The 19,050-nt window shown below is 38.9% G+C and overlaps 2 protein-coding genes across 2 annotated transcripts in view; one reads left to right on the plus strand and one right to left on the minus strand.

Annotated features, from left to right (window-relative positions):
• Positions 1–4,068, minus strand: part of LOC139420440 (ubiquitin-protein ligase E3C-like) — a 39,899-nt gene extending 35,831 nt beyond the window's left edge. The window contains exons 1-8 of the mRNA XM_071170581.1: positions 3,892–4,068; positions 2,873–3,035; positions 2,512–2,565; positions 2,334–2,408; positions 1,969–2,115; positions 1,708–1,823; positions 1,308–1,465; positions 1,018–1,183 (exon numbers count right to left, since the gene is read on the minus strand). Coding sequence (XP_071026682.1) covers positions 1,018–1,183; positions 1,308–1,465; positions 1,708–1,823; positions 1,969–2,115; positions 2,334–2,408; positions 2,512–2,565; positions 2,873–2,941 — 785 coding nt within the window. The 5' untranslated portion in view covers positions 2,942–3,035; positions 3,892–4,068. The remainder of the gene's footprint in view (positions 1–1,017; positions 1,184–1,307; positions 1,466–1,707; positions 1,824–1,968; positions 2,116–2,333; positions 2,409–2,511; positions 2,566–2,872; positions 3,036–3,891) is intronic.
• A 9,195-nt stretch (positions 4,069–13,263) lies between these two features.
• Positions 13,264–15,618, plus strand: LOC139420710 (motor neuron and pancreas homeobox 1-like). Its single transcript, XM_071170941.1, has 3 exons — positions 13,264–13,803; positions 14,669–14,829; positions 15,068–15,618. The coding sequence occupies exons 1-3, from the start codon at positions 13,326–13,328 to the stop codon at positions 15,353–15,355; spliced, it is 927 nt and encodes a 308-aa protein (XP_071027042.1). The 5' UTR covers positions 13,264–13,325; the 3' UTR covers positions 15,356–15,618.
• Positions 15,619–19,050: the final 3,432 nt, after the last annotated feature.

The following is a 19,050-nucleotide window of genomic DNA, read 5'->3' on the forward strand; positions in this document are numbered from 1 at the left end:
AAGCTACTGATCACAAATCAAAATGTACAAATATGTGACAAATAAACATATGAACAGCTTAGATTCCACAATAAATTGTTTTTAAATGGATAACTAAGTATTTTGTTCACACTGTTAATACAATCCCCAAAAAGTCAGTTGTCAAGTTTTCAAAATGGAGCACTTTCCAGACAGAGCCAAAATACAGTTTTTTGAGTAAAGTTATTCTTTAAAATCATTACCCAAACAGGGACAATAGAGTGATCGAGAGAGTAGGTGTCTCCTCCTTTCAGCTCTGTGAGTGCCCCAATATTGTCTTGTCAAACAGAGCTGTTTTTACTGAGTCACTCACACATCTGGTGGCCCCGGTCAGATAATTATCTGTTGGAGTAAGTGTGTACACAAGTTTCTCACACCCAGTCTCGGCTTTTCTTCAAAAAGAAAAGAACGCCCCCCTCGTTTGTCATTCAGAATGTTTCAAATTGAGAGCAAATCGTCAATATTCTGTACTCCCGAGTCTGGATCAGTTTTATTGCTCGTTGTAAACAGGTTGGTGAAGCAATTACGGTGTCTCCGTCAACTCAAAGGACAAACAAATGCCCAAAGTTTACATTACCGGTTTACTGGACAATCTTAACAGCATACGCCACAGACAAAGGCATTCCGCTCGTGGCTTCTCACTGTGCTCTTTCCCACATGCTCAGCAGTCGCTGATGCCGAGAGGCTTTGTGTGTGAGGGTGTTTTTATATGTTGGAGGTGAACCTTTTAAGGGGTCTGGCTTTAGCAAAAAAGGGCCTTATCTCTGTGTGTGTGTGTGTGTGTGTGTGTTCTGGTTAGTTTTAGGGTATGTGCGCGTTTGACTGTTCTGATGTGACCGTTTTGGTTTTACAGACTCTACGGCTGCTGTTATAGTAAGGTGAGGTTGCCCCTAGACACTGATCTTGGGCCAGTTTATATTTTTCCCCACTAATGGTTAAGGTTAGGATTGGGGGGGGCTGATCTGTACCTAGGAAAAACGTATCCCCGGAGTGTTATACCTTGCGCCTGTTGTGCAGGAGGAATAGGTAAAGTGCAGGGGCTTCAGCGTGTGCTCCAGCAGTGTGCCTGCCAAGGGGATCGCGTGCACTCCAGAGGGAGCATCACTGTACTCCAGACTGGAAGGGAGCTTGTGATTCACTAGAATATAAAGCGACCTGTAGTATCCTGAGAGAGAAAGAGTCAAGACAAAATGAAAGAGAGCTGATTCAAATTCAATGTGGCTTGAAAATTATCATTAACCAAACAAAATGTTATAGTGCACTTCCACAGATATCCTTGTGATATTTACCTTTCTGTACCATATAGTGCAAAATCTGCTCGATTAACGATGCCACACAATTAACGTCTTGAAGGACAGGGAGATAGGTTCTCTCTGAGGAATAGATCTCCAGCATCCTCATGGGAACGGCAACATTCAAACTGTCATCCTTGCAGGTTTGCAGAAGTCTAGGAGAGAGGTGGAAAAAGGGTGTTAAGGTGGTGCAACACACTTCATCGATTTGTTCGCAAAATGCATTCATGGATGTAGAGTGAAGTTGCCCTTAGAAGCTGATCTTGGGTCAGTTGTACATTCTTTCCACTAATAGTTAAGGTTAGGATTGGATGAGGGGAAGCTGATCCTAGATCTGTACCTAGGTGAAACTTCATCCCAGAGCGCATTCATGAAGAATAGGTGTAGGCCCCATTACCTGCAGCAGAAGCCCAGGACCCTCTTGATCTGAAACACACACGTCTGTCTTTCGGGCCCCGCCAGCAGCTTCACAAACTGCCCATTGTATTTCACTAGGTTCTGACAAATCCATATCTACAGAGACACAGACAGAAATGTTGTGTCATGTTCCCACACACAAAACGTACATTTGAGTCATTTTAGCATTTAGACTTCACATTTTGACACAAGTTTTTCATTAGTTCAACAACACGTTTGCCACAAAACCATCAGTCCTCACCAATCTCTGAGAGTCCTCACTCTGTCTATAGAAAAATAGCAGTTGCCTTGTTAAGAGACTAAGACTGGCAGCGTCGGAGATTGGCGGTCCACCTTCTGACTGTGCCTGACAGACGCAGCGGTCAAAGTTGCCCCTCTGGATGGCATACTGGAAAACACCAGGGTCAGAGGTCAAACACAAACAGTTATAGTGATGATCCCTTGATAGATACTTAATTGTGTAGACTATCAACATTGCCAGCAGCAATAAAAGGTTATGGAAAAGGGATTGCTGGCAAGATAAGGGAGTGTGGAAGGGAATGGCATTGAAACAGAAGAATGGGTGTTGTCTAATGACTGTGAGCTTGTTCATATTAGTAGACATACTTGCTGTTTTCGGTCATGGTATCCTCGTATATAGGATTGAATGATAATTGCATTCTTCAGTCTTCGTCTTTCATCCTTATTGAAGTTGAAAAACAGAGTAAAGTAAATAAATACACAGAGAAAGTAAATAATGATTGGTTGACATACAAAGCTGGACGATTTTATGTCAAAGGACTACCTCTCTTTTTCTCCTTTCCTCTTGTGTCCGGTGTAGGAGAGATGCTTTTTCCTCCTGAAAAACAAAGTATATTAGCCTGGCATGACTAGTAGAAAAGAATAAGTCGCTAGGTTAGCCTAGGCAGACAATAGTGGCCGCTGTATTTGCACTATCGTCTAGGATTGATGTGCATTCCCGGTAATACGTGTCCCCCATGGACCAGCTCGTACAAAGGCATACTTTTCTAGATTTAATGGCGGAGAAAAAAAATGCGTACTAAAACACAATTTTCTGATTTACGGACAACTTAGGATGTTGCACACAGCGTTGAGCCAAGGGTAGTCAGAAAATCCAAAAGTTATAAAATTATTATTAATCTTACCTTTTTACTCGCTCCCCCAAGAGACACCTTGGGTCTTGTTTTGAAATCTCCCTCAAAACTGAAGCTCATGGTTAGATTTTATCAAAGAGATGTTTCTAACCATAGATGAAGGATCCTTGTCTTGGTTCAATTCAGGACTTTACAAATTGGGTACTACAGAAATCTGAAAAACAAAGTAAACGAAACATTCCATTCATTTGTTGGCTTGTTGTCTAATTTAGTACAGTACCGACAACTTGACACCATCCAGAATAAAGCATCAATATTAAAACTGGATAGACACATAGCTACAATTGTTAGCGAACGTTACACTCCCCGCATCTAGAATACTTTTGGAAGGGAAATTGAAAAACAAAAAGAGCAACAACCAGTGGAAGCGTAACTGACTAGCTAGGCTAACGGTAGCTAGCATGCTTAGCCACAGTAACGTTAGTGTTAGCTAGCTAGCTACAGTAGCTAACGTTGTAAAAATTCCCAAAAGACACAAGTGACTTTGACTAGCTATATAGCTAGCACAACACAGCACCTGTTGTGGGGGAAATCACTGTGTAGATGTCTAACGCATTAGCTACATTGTCAATCATGTTCCGGTTTCATGTGTGTTAGTTAGGCAACTTAGTTAGCAAACGTCACTTTTTTGGTTTTCATTGCACAACACCAAAGACAACCCTGGATGATAGGCTAACTGGCTAGCATGCTAGGTTAGCTAATGACTCAGCAGCTTGTGTATACATCGCTCTTGGTGATCTGTCTGCCACTACTTCATACATTCAATAGCATTTGATGTACAGACAACCCCCAAGTTACTTTATTTGTGCGTACATGTAGATGACTCTTTTGACATTATAGCTAGCTAGCCCGTTAGCAAACGTTAGCTGGCCAGTTGACTTTACGGGACAGGTCGCCTTTCTAGCTAGCTAACGCGTTAACGTTAGTAATCATGGCTATCCTCTTGACATCTTTGTTCTAACAGAATAAATCGTTTGGACTAAAAAATAAAGTAACTGTATGTTGATTACCTTTGATTAATGGAATGACCAACAGAAATGAAAGAGTACATAAGACTTTTGTGCGATATTAAATGAAACAAAAATGTATTGTTGGCTCCTTCTCCCCGTCTTTCCAGAAACACAACATAAACGGGTACGTCCTTCTTTAGAAACTGAAATCCGACTGGATACGCGTTTCAATGTTGAAATGCTATTCGCTGAATGCAATGTCAATAAAACACAGTTCGGCATTATTGGATCATCTTCAAGCAGAATCCAAGTGCATTCGTGCCTTGGTCTGGGGATCAACAGGAAACAGTAGATTTTTGTGGATTTGCTATTCAAATCAACATATGGTGATATTCTTTCTAATGCAATAGTAGACCATGGGCCTAGTTCCACTTCAACTAGAAAAGAGAGAAAATATAAATAGTTATATGGTATGCAATACAATGTCAGCTGCACTGACTGTATACTTTCATGAATGGAAAGGAGACCGGTGTGCTTGTCAAACCTGAAGAATCTTGTTCAAAGTTGCATTTAGTCTCTCTACATATACCCTACATATGACCCTGGCTGTCCTATTTATAGTTTGATTTGAAACTGCTCCTATTCACCCAATCTCCCATTTCTGTTCAGAATGATGTATGAGTCTTTGATTGATTTAATCATTTTTCAGTTTAAAAATAGATTGAACGAACTAATTCTCCTGGAGATACTAAAGTCACTCTCCACCCGCCATTATGTCAAAGAAGGACAAGCATTTATGACATCTTATATGTGCAGTTAGACATCATAATTGTCAGAAATACCTTTTTGATTGTTACAGTGAGTTACAGACATTTCAGACATTGAGTTGTCAGTTTACCTGCAAACCCCCACACATTTTTTCCATCTTAAACGCTTAACAATTTCGAAAAATCACAAATGGTAGCTTCAATTTCAATGAAATTATTATATTTTTTATTTAACTAGGCAAGTCAGTTAAGAACAAATTCTTATTTACAAAAACGGTCTACCCCGGCCAAACCCGGACGATTCTGGGCTGCCCAATCATGGTGATGTGATGTAGCCTGGATTCGAACGCCTCTTGCACTGAGGTGCAGTGTCTTAGACCACTGCGCAACTCGGGAGTCCACCGTGCACTCGGGTGCGTTCGTAAATTGCCTCCACTGTGTCAGAGTGCGCTCTGGGTCGTTCGTAAATTCAAAGTGTTGTCAGATTGTCCGTTTGTAAATTCAGAGCGGTTCGCTCTCGGAGCTTTCAGAGCGCAGACTGGACGATTCTGCGGACGAGGGTTGATCCGTGCGTACTTCTAGACATTTAAATGAGCAACACATGAACACCTCACTCTGACCATTTTACACACCCTGACTACATAAGGTTACATTAAAAAAATATATAAGAAAGTTGGTTAGGCTGTTTTCTAGCGTTGGTGACTGTAATTGTGCTGCTGGAAACAATTTAATGACATGTTTTTGCTGACGTTTACCAGACAAGTCGGTTAAGACAAGTCGGCTTCTTCTCAATGACGGCCTCTGAACAGTGGGCAGAACGACAGATTTTCACCTTGTCAGCTCGGGGATTCGATTTTACAACCTTTCGGTTACTATTCCAACGCTCTAGCCACTAGGCTACCTGCCGCCTTATGGTCACCGGTCAAATTCAACTGGTGTTGCGTGTTCGTAAATTCATCAGTTATAATCAGTTATTCTGTGCTCTGGGACACTCAGACGAGAATGTTCAGAAATCGGAGTTGATAGCCAGAGTGAATTCACGAACGCACCATATGTTGAACCAATCTGGAATAGACGTTGAATTGACGTCTGTCACCAGTGGGCTAGCTGTTGAGAGTTGGCACAGTAATGGAAAAATGATAAGGGGACTCACCATGACCTTAACTTTTGTGCATGTACATATTTGCTTGTTTTTGTCTCAGGACCAAGTCAATAAATCAAGATGGGGACTATACACATTTCAAAATATCGTAAACCTCTGGCTTGGACTGTATCTTGTTGTAGCTACATCTAATCTAATCAATTTAAGACCACAGGTTAGAAGTGTCTTTAGAAATTAAATCAGCATAATTTACTGTCTGTGGGATGTTACCTCACTACATTTCCTCTAATGGATCAAAATATATGTTAGGGGGTGCATTTTTAGCAAGAAGTGCATTTTAGTATATTTTTCATTCACTTGATGTAAATGTATAAACAGTGATAGCCCTAGTGTTAATCATAGTTGAATTAAGGGAGATGAAACTTAACAAATGACTCATCAATTGCTTTTGAGAAGAAGGCAGTCAACATCAATTTAACGCAAGTGCCCAATCGAAGATGTATCTTGCTTACATCTCAACCACCTTTATTCTTTGTTCTATTTAAATACGGTCCTGTTTTGTCACATCCATTCGTTGTGCTTTTCTGTGCTTGTGTGTAAAAATCAATTTCATAAATGAAATAACATATCATAGGACATTTATCATTTGCGGCACTCGCTTAGAAAAAAATTAAAACACATGTCGGCCTAGCAACTTAAAATAACCATGTTCTGAGATCAATGAATTGTACTAAATAATTAACAGGTTACTTAACACGTTGACAGGTGCACAATTAATCATGTCCAGTGTCAATTGGAAACACAGACGTTAGAAGAGTACATAGACAACATTTCAGATCGTCAGTCTCACGTGATGGGGGAACGGCCTATCTGACTGTCATCTCGTTTCGTGGAAATTTTACCACACAAAAGCAGACTGAGTTGACCATCACTCCATGGAATTTACATTTTTCGTTGGGTTCGTAAAATAAATGGTTTCACCGTCAAACGTGAATTACAGAAAAGTAAACTTAAGGTATAATTCCATCAGGTGAGCTATAGGTTGATGATGATATAGTGGATGGTGGTGCTGATGATATAGGCCTACTACTTGTTGGTTATGACTATGTGATAGGCCTAAACAACAATAACACCAATAATAATAGCTAATAATAAGACAAGTTTAACAATAAATACGTATTAATATCAATAATTACATTTACCAAATAAAATTAGCAGAAATTTTAAATAGGCCTACAACTTTTACGTTTTGAATCATTTTCATTCATTGAAAAAATCTGCCTAATATAGCACAAGTTACATTCTATTGAGTGGTTCATGCTGAAGGACATTGAGAGAAATTATCAATATGGTTCTGCAGCCAAACAAAATTGATGGCACGTGCCCAACAAATTAGCCTGCAATATTGAATTTAGGACATTTAGACATATTGCGTCTTTTGCAGGGAAATTAGTTCTCTACTCTGATCCAGCAGTCTACAAAAATCATATGCAATTAAGTCTTGCAGGAATGTGATCTCCTCACTAATGATGTCTAGTTAATGGAGTCTATCGTCCAAGGACTTTTAAGGAGAGAAATACTCTCCAAGGGATGGCTTCCTGAACATTTTAAATTGATAAAATGATGAGTCACAAATGTGTTTCAAAGCAGTCCCAGCTGCATTTCAAGGCATTGGTCATTTGTGCCGATTTAATGGAATGTATTTATTGCAATAAAAGAGACAGTGCACGTCCCTTTAAATTGCCTTTTTATAATGAACACATTTACCGAGGGTAATGAATATATAAACTATCTCGATTTGTCACTTTGATTTGTATTTTAGTTAATTGTGAAAGTAATTACGGCGCAAATTAACAGCTTTCAGGAAAGACTGGGGTTTTAGGGTCTATTTCCATCTTAGGGTCCCATATACATTTTCCCTCCTGTTGACGTGATGAAAAGGGGCAATACATCTCCGTGATTGGTGTTGGCCAATACTAAATGGCTTCATATTTCACCGGTGCTTTAATAGAAATATTCATGTGGCCCCTTAATGAAATTAAACCAGGGGAGGCGACAAAGCACAGATCAGACGGTGTGGCGCTGTTAAGATATTAAGGAAATGATCAAATCGTAGATTCAGATGCTGTTCATAAGTTCTAAGAAATCGCAAAAATTGAATTTCAAAACATTTAATGGATCTCAAAGGTCATCATAAAAAAGACAAATTAGTCCATGTTCGAAATGCAAAAGGTGAACATCATCTGAGACCTGAGCGAGATAAAAAGTAATATCAATATTACCCCATTGACATTATTTGATTGTCTTTTAGGCTTGGGTTTAGGCATTCTGATTTTGTGGCGCACGTGGACTCCTATTGCAGGATGCCACATCAATCTCAGATTTGGCTATTATTCCGTAATCGGTCATGATATCATCAAGGTTTCCAATTAAACGGTCATCGTTTACTTGGAACTACCCGGTGACTTGTTGATTTCCCCTGAGCAAATAAAGTCTGCAAAGACTGCGCCGGTCCCAATTGCGGTTAGCTGATGAATTGACAAAAACTAATCAGCTTGATTGGGAGACAGGTTAAGGGCAACAGCAATAATTCTAATTTCGACCTCTTCCTCCATTAACTTTAAGTGGCTTATTAGACCATAAGACAACCACCCCCAGAGCTATAGATATCTAGGCCTACATGGAACCTATGACACCTAATAATGATTATATGCTTAATATTTTACGCGCTCATTTGATCCATATAGGTAGGACCAAGGATGCAATTTTCGTCTAATTTGATAACAGTTAGTGCACTGTCAAAATATGCCTTTGAATATTGAATATCTATGTACCGGTGTGAATACAGGTGCATGCAGAGGCGTACATGAAGAGATCCAGGGGGCAGCGCGTGAGTTCAAAAGAGATATTAAAATTATGGTATTACCCTCATTTATAATTATTCATAATTGAATACACTTTGAAAAGTCTAGTATGTAATTTGAGTAATTAAAGGAGTTCCAAAATACTATGGTAAATGTATTGCATTTAGTTAAAATATCCATTATTGGTTGCATTTTCCTTTCACCCCAAACACAAAGAAATCCATTCACATAAGACCTTCTTTTTGCAGGGTCCCAGGAGGCTATATGCCCTACATATCAAGATGTTTCATTTAACATTTATATTGTGCAGGGCAGACCAAACTGTATTCAGTCTACTCTCGGATTTGGGTAGTGGCATAAGGCAGGCTCTTAGCTAAATTTCCCAGTTGGGCTCAGGTCTCTGGGTCATGCATAGACCGTTTTTCATTTGTGACATCCCATTTTGGGGGGGCAGGAATATAATATCCTGCATGGTGTGGTGATTTATTTGTTTGGATCCCCATTAGATTTTGCAAAAGCATCAGCTACTTTTCCTGGGGTCCACAAAATAACACAAAACATGACAAGTAACAAAATGCTGATACACTGCTTGCCACGGCCGTCGAAAGAAGTGGACCAAAGTGCAGCGAGGTGAGCGTACATTTTCCTTTTACTTAAAATGTCGCCAACAAACGAAGAAACAACCGTGACGCTCACAGGGCTATAGTGCCACTAACAAAAGTCAACTACCCACACTGAAGGAGGGAATAGGGGCTACCTAAGTATGATTCCCAATCAGAGACAACGATAGACAGCTGTCCTTGATTGAGAACCATACCCGGCCAAAACATAGAAATAAAGAAACATAGAAAACAAAACATAGAATGCCACCCAAATCACACTCTGACCAAACCAAAATAGAGACATAAAAAGTCTCTCTCAGGTCAGGGTGTGACACTGCTAGACAAGAACAGTCTCAAAATGTAAAATACAACGATGTACAAACAATACAACAACAAAAAAGTATGTGTGTGTGTGTGTGTTTGTGTGTGTGTCCTTTCACAGTCCCCGCTTTAACATTATACAAAGTTTAATCTGTTTTTTAAAGGCAATTTTGCTGTTTGCTTGAGTAATTGGTGATGGGAGTTCCATGCGATCATGGCTCTGTATAATAATACTGTGTGTTGCCGTGAATTCATTTTGGACTTGGGGACTGTGAAGAGACCCCTGCTGGCATGTCTTGTGGGGTATGTACAGGTGTATGAGCTGCATGTAATTTGATTATAATAATATACGCCATTTAGCAGACGTTTTTCTGCAGGCACTGGCATTTTCATCACAGTAATATTTCCCGTGACAACTGCAGAGAAGTAGTTAATATCTCGTCAAACCTTATCAACCCTCAGCCATGCAGGTTGTCAACGTTATTTATGTTTGTGCAGTTAATGGGAAGGCTTCCTGCTCTGTTTTGAGCCAGCTGCAGCTTTGCTAGGTCTTTCTTGGCTGAACTTGACCCTATCAACAGACAGTAATCAAGATGGAACAAGACCAGAGCCTTAACAACTAACTAGTACAGTTGATTTTTGTGTCAAAAACAAACATATTTTTATAACAGACATAACCCTCCCTATCTTCACACCAACTTTGTCAATATGACTTGACCATGATAATTGACCATCCAATGTTACTCCTAGGAGTTTAGCTTCCTCAACTTGTTCAATGGTCACACCCTTTATTCACAACTCCAGTTGATGTTTAGGTCATTAGAGAATGTTTTGAACCAAATACAATACCTTTAGTTTTAGATGTATTTAAGACCCATTTAAGACCAGGTTATTATTAATCACCCATTCTGACACTGACTGTAACTCCTTATTTAGAATTTTAGTGAGCTCACTGACTTTGGGTGCTGACATGTAGAGTGTGGAATCATCCGCATTACATAGTCATTATAGCTTTGTGTAAGACCAGTGGAAATTATTTGTAAAAATAGAGAAGAGCAACGACCTAAGGCAACTGCTCTGAGAGATACCAAACTGTGCATATTTGATGTTTCAGAAGCTTCCATTGAAGAACACTCTCTGGGTTCTGTTGGATAAATAACTCTCCAACCATGTGATGGCAGGTGACGTAAAGCCATAGCAAGTGACTTTCTTCATGAACAATTTATGATTAATAACAAGGCATAGAAAATTAATAGGCCTATTATTTGACTGTATAGGCTTCTTCCAAAATATTTTGGGCAATATGTCTGTCATTACTAGGCTGTACATGTAGGCTACACAAGCCATCAAAATCCAATGCATTGAACAGGCCTACGGATTTTGGGCCAAAATTGTATTATAAATGCTTGCCCCCAACTCAAATGTGAGTTATGTGCGCAGAACTGAAGTTAGGAATCCACTGGCCCCTAGATGCCTTCCATTGTCTTATACTGCAGAAAGAAATAAACATATACACTGAGTGTACAAAACATAAGAAACACTTTCCTAATATTGAGTTGCCCTCAGAATAGCCTCAATTTGTCGCGACATGGACTCTACAAGGTGTCAAAAGCGTTCCACAGGGATGCTGGCCCATGTTGACTCCAATGCTTCCCATAGTTGTGTCAAGTTGGCTGGTAGTGGATCTCTACTTCAAATAGCTTGTTCCATGTCATCCCACTGATGCTCAATTGGATTGAGATCTAGTGACTGGGCAGGCCACTGCTGTAAGCTGAATTCACTGTCATGTTCATGAAACCATTCCTAGACAATCCTAGCCTTGTGCCATTCGGTGTTACCCTGCTGAGAAAATCACTTTGCAGATGGATACACTGCTGCCATGAAGGTGATTCACCTGATTGGAAATAATGTTCACATATCCTGTGACATTCAAACATTGCTCCACTTTTATGAAGGGGCTCAATGTGTGCCATGAAAACACAGCGTAACACCACCAGCCTGCAATGTTGACACGCCGCATGATGGATGCATGTACTCATGTGGTTTTCTCCATACCGTAGTCCTCCCATCAGTGTGAAACAGCAGATTTCATCAGACCAATTCTCCAGTGTCCAGTGTTTTTTGCTGAAAGAAGTCGAACTCTGTAAGGTCGTCAGCTTCCCCCATTTGTGTCAAGGTACGGCAAGTTATGCATTCTTATTTGGGTCTTCGGGCACCCATGTTGTATTGGACTGTCAGTTGACTAACATTATTTGGGTAGCCTATGAGTTAAAAGAGAGTATTAACTTTTAAAACTGAGATTTTCACTGGACAGTTACTTTAAGATGGAGAAGCAAATTTCCATCGTTGCAATCACCAGGCATTATAGTCTGTTGCTCTGCACAATTTGTGTCAGCCTCCTTTGTCCTTTTTCATCAATAACCTGTTTTTTTACCATTGACCTGCTGCTGGCTGGAATTCCTTTGGGTGGTGGACCATTCTTGATACACACGGGTAACTGTTGATCGTGGAAAACCCCAGCAGCGTTGCAGTTCCTGACACACTCAAACACCTACTACCATTCCCCATTCAAAGGCACTTAAATATTTTGCCTTGCCCATCCTTTGAATGGCACACACACAATCCGTCTCAAGGCTTAGAAATCCTTCTTTAACCTGTAGTCTCCCCTTCATCTACACTGATCAAAGTGGATTTAACAGGTGAAATTAATAAGGGAACGTAGCTTTCATCTGGATTCATCTGGTCAGTCTGTCATGGAAAGAGCAGGTGTTATTAATGTTTTGTACACTCAGTGTATATGTTGTACAATTACGAGCCTTCCGTTAGCTATCAATATGGTGAATGCCATATTCTCTTCACAACGGCCTACCCAAAAATAATTTGAATAATTTTCCTTAGGAAAGTATAGGTTATAGTTTTTTTTAAAAGTAACTGTCCAGTGTTTTGAAATTTCTATGAAATATGATCTATAATTAATTACAATATGAGTCAAATAGTTTTCCTTCCAAAAAATGGTACCTATGTATGTCAAAAGCAGTTTTTCTGTGTCGGAATGTTGTGGGCATACCCCATTGACAGAATGGTGTTGGCTTATACTGATCATTAAAAATAGCCTATTGATTGGCCAGCTCATGGACCACTGATTGGCCAGCTCATCCTCTTCAGGAGGATGACATCATCCTCTATGAGGAAATAGCAAGCATTTTTCAAATCTCTGTTTGATATACAAGTTTGCTTTGGCTACAAATGCGAGTATAGGATGAGTCAACAACATTATTTGGGTAGACTATAATTTAGATAGTATTAACTTTTAAACGTGAGATTTTCACTGGACAGTTACTTTAAGATGGAGGAGCAAATTTCCACCGTTGCAATCACCCGGCATTATAGGTTGAAGTCTTCACAACTTGGAATTTAATTAAACTATGTGACTATAAATAGGTCAATAAGCTCTCAATACATTTTCAAGTCTATCCATCTTTGGCTAAATGTATATCATATTATTGTTCAATGCAAATATATCCAACCCATTCATTAAAATGTTTTCTTAAAAAAAAGTGCCCCATCGACCCAAAGTGGGACGGGTCATTTCTTAGAGAGGTATGCAATGTGCCAACTAAACGCATTGTAAACATGGCTTGGATTGACCAATGGGATAACCCCATGCCAAACGGGTGGAACCAATCCCATATCGAATAAGAATTAAGTGTCACGTTGGTTTCACTGCTCACACTTTAACCGATATCATAACTTTGTAAGAGGTGGAACGACGACGACACTTCAATATCGTTTTGATACAACTGTTCAACGTCTGCAAACGACGGGGACACTGGTTCAAATGGAGAAATCCAAAAATTTCCGCATCGATGCGCTTCTGGCTGTTGACCCGCCGAAGGTGCAGACATCTCCGCTTGCGCTTGTGACTTCTCTATCATCCTCTTCCATTTCATCGTCCGGAAGTGTACCAAACTCAGAATTGAATGCCGACTCTTTACGGAATGAGACGCCGTCTCCACCTAGGATTTCTCCTTCTGGTTTGATTCCTAAACCAGGCTTCTTGAACAGTCCCCACAGTATGCTTGGATTACATCCACAGAGCAGCGCAGGGATCCCTCCCCAGGCTCTCTACGGTCACCCCATGTATACCTACTCCCTCGGGCAGCACCCTGCCTTGTCCTACTCATATCCGCATGGGTCCCATCACCACCATCCATGCAGCGACTCCCTCAAACTCTCGGCCGGGACGTTTCAACTCGACCACTGGCTGCGAGTCTCCACAGCGGGAATGATGCTACCCAAAATGCCCGATTTTAATTGTGAGTATTGTGAGTATAACTGCTGCCATTTCATTTGAATGGTTTATCGTCTATGCTTTTAATTATACAATTATTTTTGCACTGCTAATAAAAAACTGCTGACTTTATATTTGCTGTATACGCACTTGGATTTTACATTATTCATCCATTGGTGCCTGTATTGCCTCAAGACTTGGTGAAGGTGCGAGGAGAGGGGGTGAAACTAAAATGGACATATAATGGACAGTGGGAAAGTGACAGTGTGAAACTCGCAGCCGACACACTGTTTGCTAACCAGATACTGCGCTTTTTTGTTCCTGTTCGTTTTAACAGATGTGTTTTAAAATGAGGTGGCAAATAGCTTAGCTCTCTCTGAATATATACTCAGACAATGTTAGATGTTATACTAACAATATTATGGCAATTTCGACCTGAACCCGTTTCTTAAGAAGGCTGCATAGTGTGCAAATAAACAACACATTTATATCCCAAAGGATATATGTTTTCTATATGTTCCATTTAAATCAGTTTAATATCAACTTTTATCAATTTTTAATATTCAACAACTGATTAACCATTTTAACCTGAAATGATTATCCTTTCATTTTCAATCTGCTTATTACAAAAGTACATATTGTTATAGGCTATATCATATAGGCCATATATCGTATAGGGAAATTGTTATCTCAATATTATTCATTTTGTTTGCAGAAATAATTGGATTTTTCAGGCATATAACGGTTTAATTGTAGCCTCAGTCTACTGCCTATCGAATAATGTATTCAAACGCCGTGCATATGCCTAATGTAAAAGCACGCACGCACGTTGATATCATTTTTTTCTTGACCTCAAGAGTATAGAAATGAACTTACATTTTGTTTTCCAGCTCAGGCCCAGTCAAACTTGCTTGGAAAGTGCAGAAGACCAAGGACTGCATTCACAAGTCAGCAGCTACTGGAGCTCGAGCATCAATTCAAACTGAATAAGTATCTGTCGCGACCGAAGCGCTTTGAGGTGGCTACATCCTTGATGCTGACGGAAACGCAGGTATATAAGAGCTTCAAATACATGTTTGTTTGAGAGCCATTGGGAAACATACCACTATGTTGCTATTCAATCCGTTTTTACATGGAAACACTGTTCTTTAGTTGTGTGTTCTATGATCTGGCCAGGTGCTGCCCATTAAGAACGGCTCGTATCTAAAAACGGCCTATTAACTCGAACTATTATTGTTCGACCATATAAAACACATTGTCTCAATTATATTTGTTATTTTCATTTTTAGGTGAAAATTTGGTTTCAGAACAGGCGAATGAAGTGGAAACGGAGCAAGAAGGCCAAAGAGCAAGCCGCACAGGAGGCTGAAACTAAGAAAAGCAACAAAAACGGACAGGAGAAATCGGACGGACAGGATCAAACGGATTATCAAAAGACTAGTTCTGCCAAAAGTAACAGAATAAGAGACTTCAGGGACAGTGACGATGATGAAGGTGACAACTTCCTGTACAACTCCTCGGATTGCTCATCGGACGACGATAGAAACCACACCAGTGATATAAGCCCACAGCCTTGATATGGGTAAGGATACATGTATTTTTGAAAAGCTATAGTCCTACACTCCTTAAATGTGAATGACATTTTCCACCTAACTGCAGCTGCATGTACAGTAATAACAACCTTCAATCACCTACCCGGAAATTACGAAAGTAATTAGAATAATTTGGAAAATACTAAATGATCAATGCAGGACTGAGATTCAGTGTGCAGAATGGCCCTATAAGGTCAGATTGACGTTTTAGAATGCAGTATTGAGGTACAGTCTGCTATTTGTAATATTGCATGGTTTTATGTGACAATGTCATATTTTCATCCAGTTGGTTTAGGACCCTGATGTCCAGTACAATCACATAGGTACTCCACTATAGGTGTCATTGTCATACTATTTTGATAGGGCGACCAATTGTAAATTCAGACATGATATTCATCTTTGCATTTTATTTTGTTTAATGTTTTTGAATTTGTGTGGCTATAGCCTATAACACTAATGTAATTGTGTCATATAACGTGCAGAAAAATGTCCTTTGTTTATTTTTGTATACTGTATTTATAAAATGGCTATACCGATGCATGCTAAATTATTGTAAACCGTCTCCCATGATAGCCTACAGACGACATTAAATACATTTGTTGTATAAAACATTGTGTTTTTTAATGCTGACCAATGTGAATTTATCAAACACACTTAGCCAATTATGGTCCCATGTTGGAGCCAATTTGGTCTCCGTTTAGAGGTCATAAGCATACACATAGGTCTGTATAATTGAACTTATGATCTTAGTATAATTTTGATTGATATATTGATTTAGTCAGCAAGTGCATAGCATTTTACATTTTCTTGAGGGCTATTGTGCAAAGTAGGAAAATATTTTAAGTCATAAATAAATGATGACATAATGTCTATATTTAGCCGTTCGAATGACAGTCCTTTGAAAATAGTGCTTTTGGTGTCTATCCGCATTAACATTCGGTTTCAAAGATTTTTTAAATATGAGCCAATTGCTGGTTTAGTGTGAAATGGTTCCACAGTCTTACCCCAGACATGTTTGCACAGATCCGACACTGCTATAAACAGCGATTCCCATGACCCGACCTGTCAGACCAACGATTACGACAGAACCTTCAATAGGCCTACGAACCACAGCTTATAATGCAGTTTTATTTTGTTGAGATTTAGGCTATAGCCTATGTTACATCCACCACAACAACATTGCTTTTACTTATCAAAATTATAGGCTACTGAGCTCACTACATCATCTTTAGGCCTGAAGATATATATCTGGAAGAAATACAATATTGGAAGAAGACAGAGTTCTTAGTAATTGCAATGGCATTTGTGGCAATGTAATTCAGTCCAGTTTAATAGAAAGTAAAAGTGTAATACATATTTAGGCCCACCCTTAAGAAAAAAACACATGAATTTCACATGTGAAGTTGATGTGACAACATGTAAAAGAAGCATGTGATAACATGAAAATCCAATGAAATATCATCACATGTGAAGTGGTCCAAAAACACATAGTTTTGCATGTTTTCATGTGGGTTTTCCTCAAAGGCTTAGCTACTTTCTAAGCAAACAATCTAGTAATACATTTGGCTCAATGTGACTGAAAAGCATTTCCTAAACATGTGGGAATTTCACATGTGAAATCATGTGTTTTTCTATAAGGGTACATAGCTACCAATGAGTTATATCTCAGATAAATTACTAGAGTACATGTAAATATCAACACAATGCTCAAAGCAATTCCTTTGCAATATATTCCCTTTCTTTTAGCCATAATGCCTCATCCAATATCCCCCTATTCCATTGTCTCTTAAGATTGACAATGTTTGATAGTTGTTCATACTCACATGCAGTGTGTTTTTGTTTTGGAAATACAGATGTCTTGCATTGCAGCTATATGTTTAAGAAGTGTGATATATTTACCAGTCTACTTTATGAACAGGGTTGGGTAGATTACTTTCTAAATGTAATCCGTTACAGTTATCGAACTAGTTGCCGGTCCAAAATTGTAATCAGTAACGCCATTTTTTCGATTACCCAAACTCAGTAACGTAATCTGATTACTTTCAGTTACTTTTGGATTACTTTCCCTTTAAGAGGCATTAGAAGATGACAAAAAGGATCCATCAAACACATTTGTTGTGTCATCATAGTGGTCTCTGAATTGTGGTCAGACTAGACTCACTCAAGTAGAACAAACTTAAAGGTCCAATGCAGCAGTTTTTATCTCAATATTTCCTGGGTAACAATTAACAATGAAGTACTTTACTGTGATTGTTTCAAATTAAAATGGTCAAAAATAAACAAAAATAACTTCTTCGCAAAGAACGATTTCTCAAGCAAGAATTTTGCTAGGACTGTCCGGGAGTTGTTTGAGTCGGGACGGGATTGGTCTAACATTTTAAAGTTAGGTCATTTAGCAGACACTCTTATCCAGAGACTTACAGTAATGCATGCATAGATTTTTCATACTGATTTCAACAGTTCTTAGCCTAAAAGAGCCTTTTCATAATTTTCACAATTTCATCGTATTATTCCAACCTCATAGTGTGGAAATATATATAAAACACAAAAATATATATTTTTTGACTGCACTGATAACAATTTTTTTTTACTGGTAACATAACTGATTACATTTACAGGTTTTTGTAATCATATTACATAACCGATTACATGTAATCAGTTACTCCCCAACCCTGTAACATACTGTAGGTTTCTGTCCTACACGGTCTGGTCTGATGTACAGAGCCTAGCACAGCTTAAATGTGGGGAATCAGTCACTGTAGCACATTGGTGAGTTTATGGGGTACTTATGCTTTATGTGGTGCATAGCATGATTACTGTTTTGTGAATTCCTTATCGGTGTTTCGTTCATGTTCGACCAAATGAGTGACTTGTGACTCGGAAAAACCATGTTTGAAAAAATGTATTTCACATGTGAAATCATGTGAAACTATGTGTTTTTGGAACACTTCACGTGATGATATTTCACACAGAGTTTCACATTTAATCACATACGTCTCACATGAGGATTCAAATTTTCACATGTGCATCTTTTTTTACATTAGATTTCACAGGAAACCAAAATGCAAACCAAAATGCATCTTTAGGATACACACACAAACAGTGCTTTTAACATACAGTGTTTTCAATTGACATATTTGACACTCATGATAACATTGTGTATGTCCTCACCTTGGATCTGAACTCACAACCTCTAGGTTCACAGCATTCCGATTGTCCTGCCATGCCACAATGTCTTTCTCAATTATTGATTTCACCTGTATTCCTACACTTTGGACTTAAGTAAATCTCAGTTTTGTTAAAAAGAAAAACTATTATATTCAGGAGTAACATTAAAACAGAATAATATGCCTCACCAACATTAAACAACTATACAGAAATCTCCTCAAATTGATGAAATAAGTCAGTTAAATCAATGATGAGAGAATAGTCCCGAAAATAACAGTGCAGATGGCATTTTTTTGCTAAGTGCAGAGATGTGTTATATGTAATGAACGTGTAGAGGAATGCTACAGACTTTGTGGAGCAGCAGATCCATAATCCAGAGGTTGTAAACTCTAATCCCAGGTGGGGTCATATTGAGATGTCAGTACTAAGTCATCATGTCAAATGGAATCATACTGTCAACAGATACAAAAAAAAAAACTTAGACTATTTTAGCTGAACAGCGTACCACTGTC

The sequence above is a fragment of the Oncorhynchus clarkii genome, chromosome 11, assembly GCF_045791955.1.
Source record: "Oncorhynchus clarkii lewisi isolate Uvic-CL-2024 chromosome 11, UVic_Ocla_1.0, whole genome shotgun sequence".
Taxonomy (NCBI): Eukaryota; Metazoa; Chordata; class Actinopteri; order Salmoniformes; family Salmonidae; genus Oncorhynchus; species Oncorhynchus clarkii.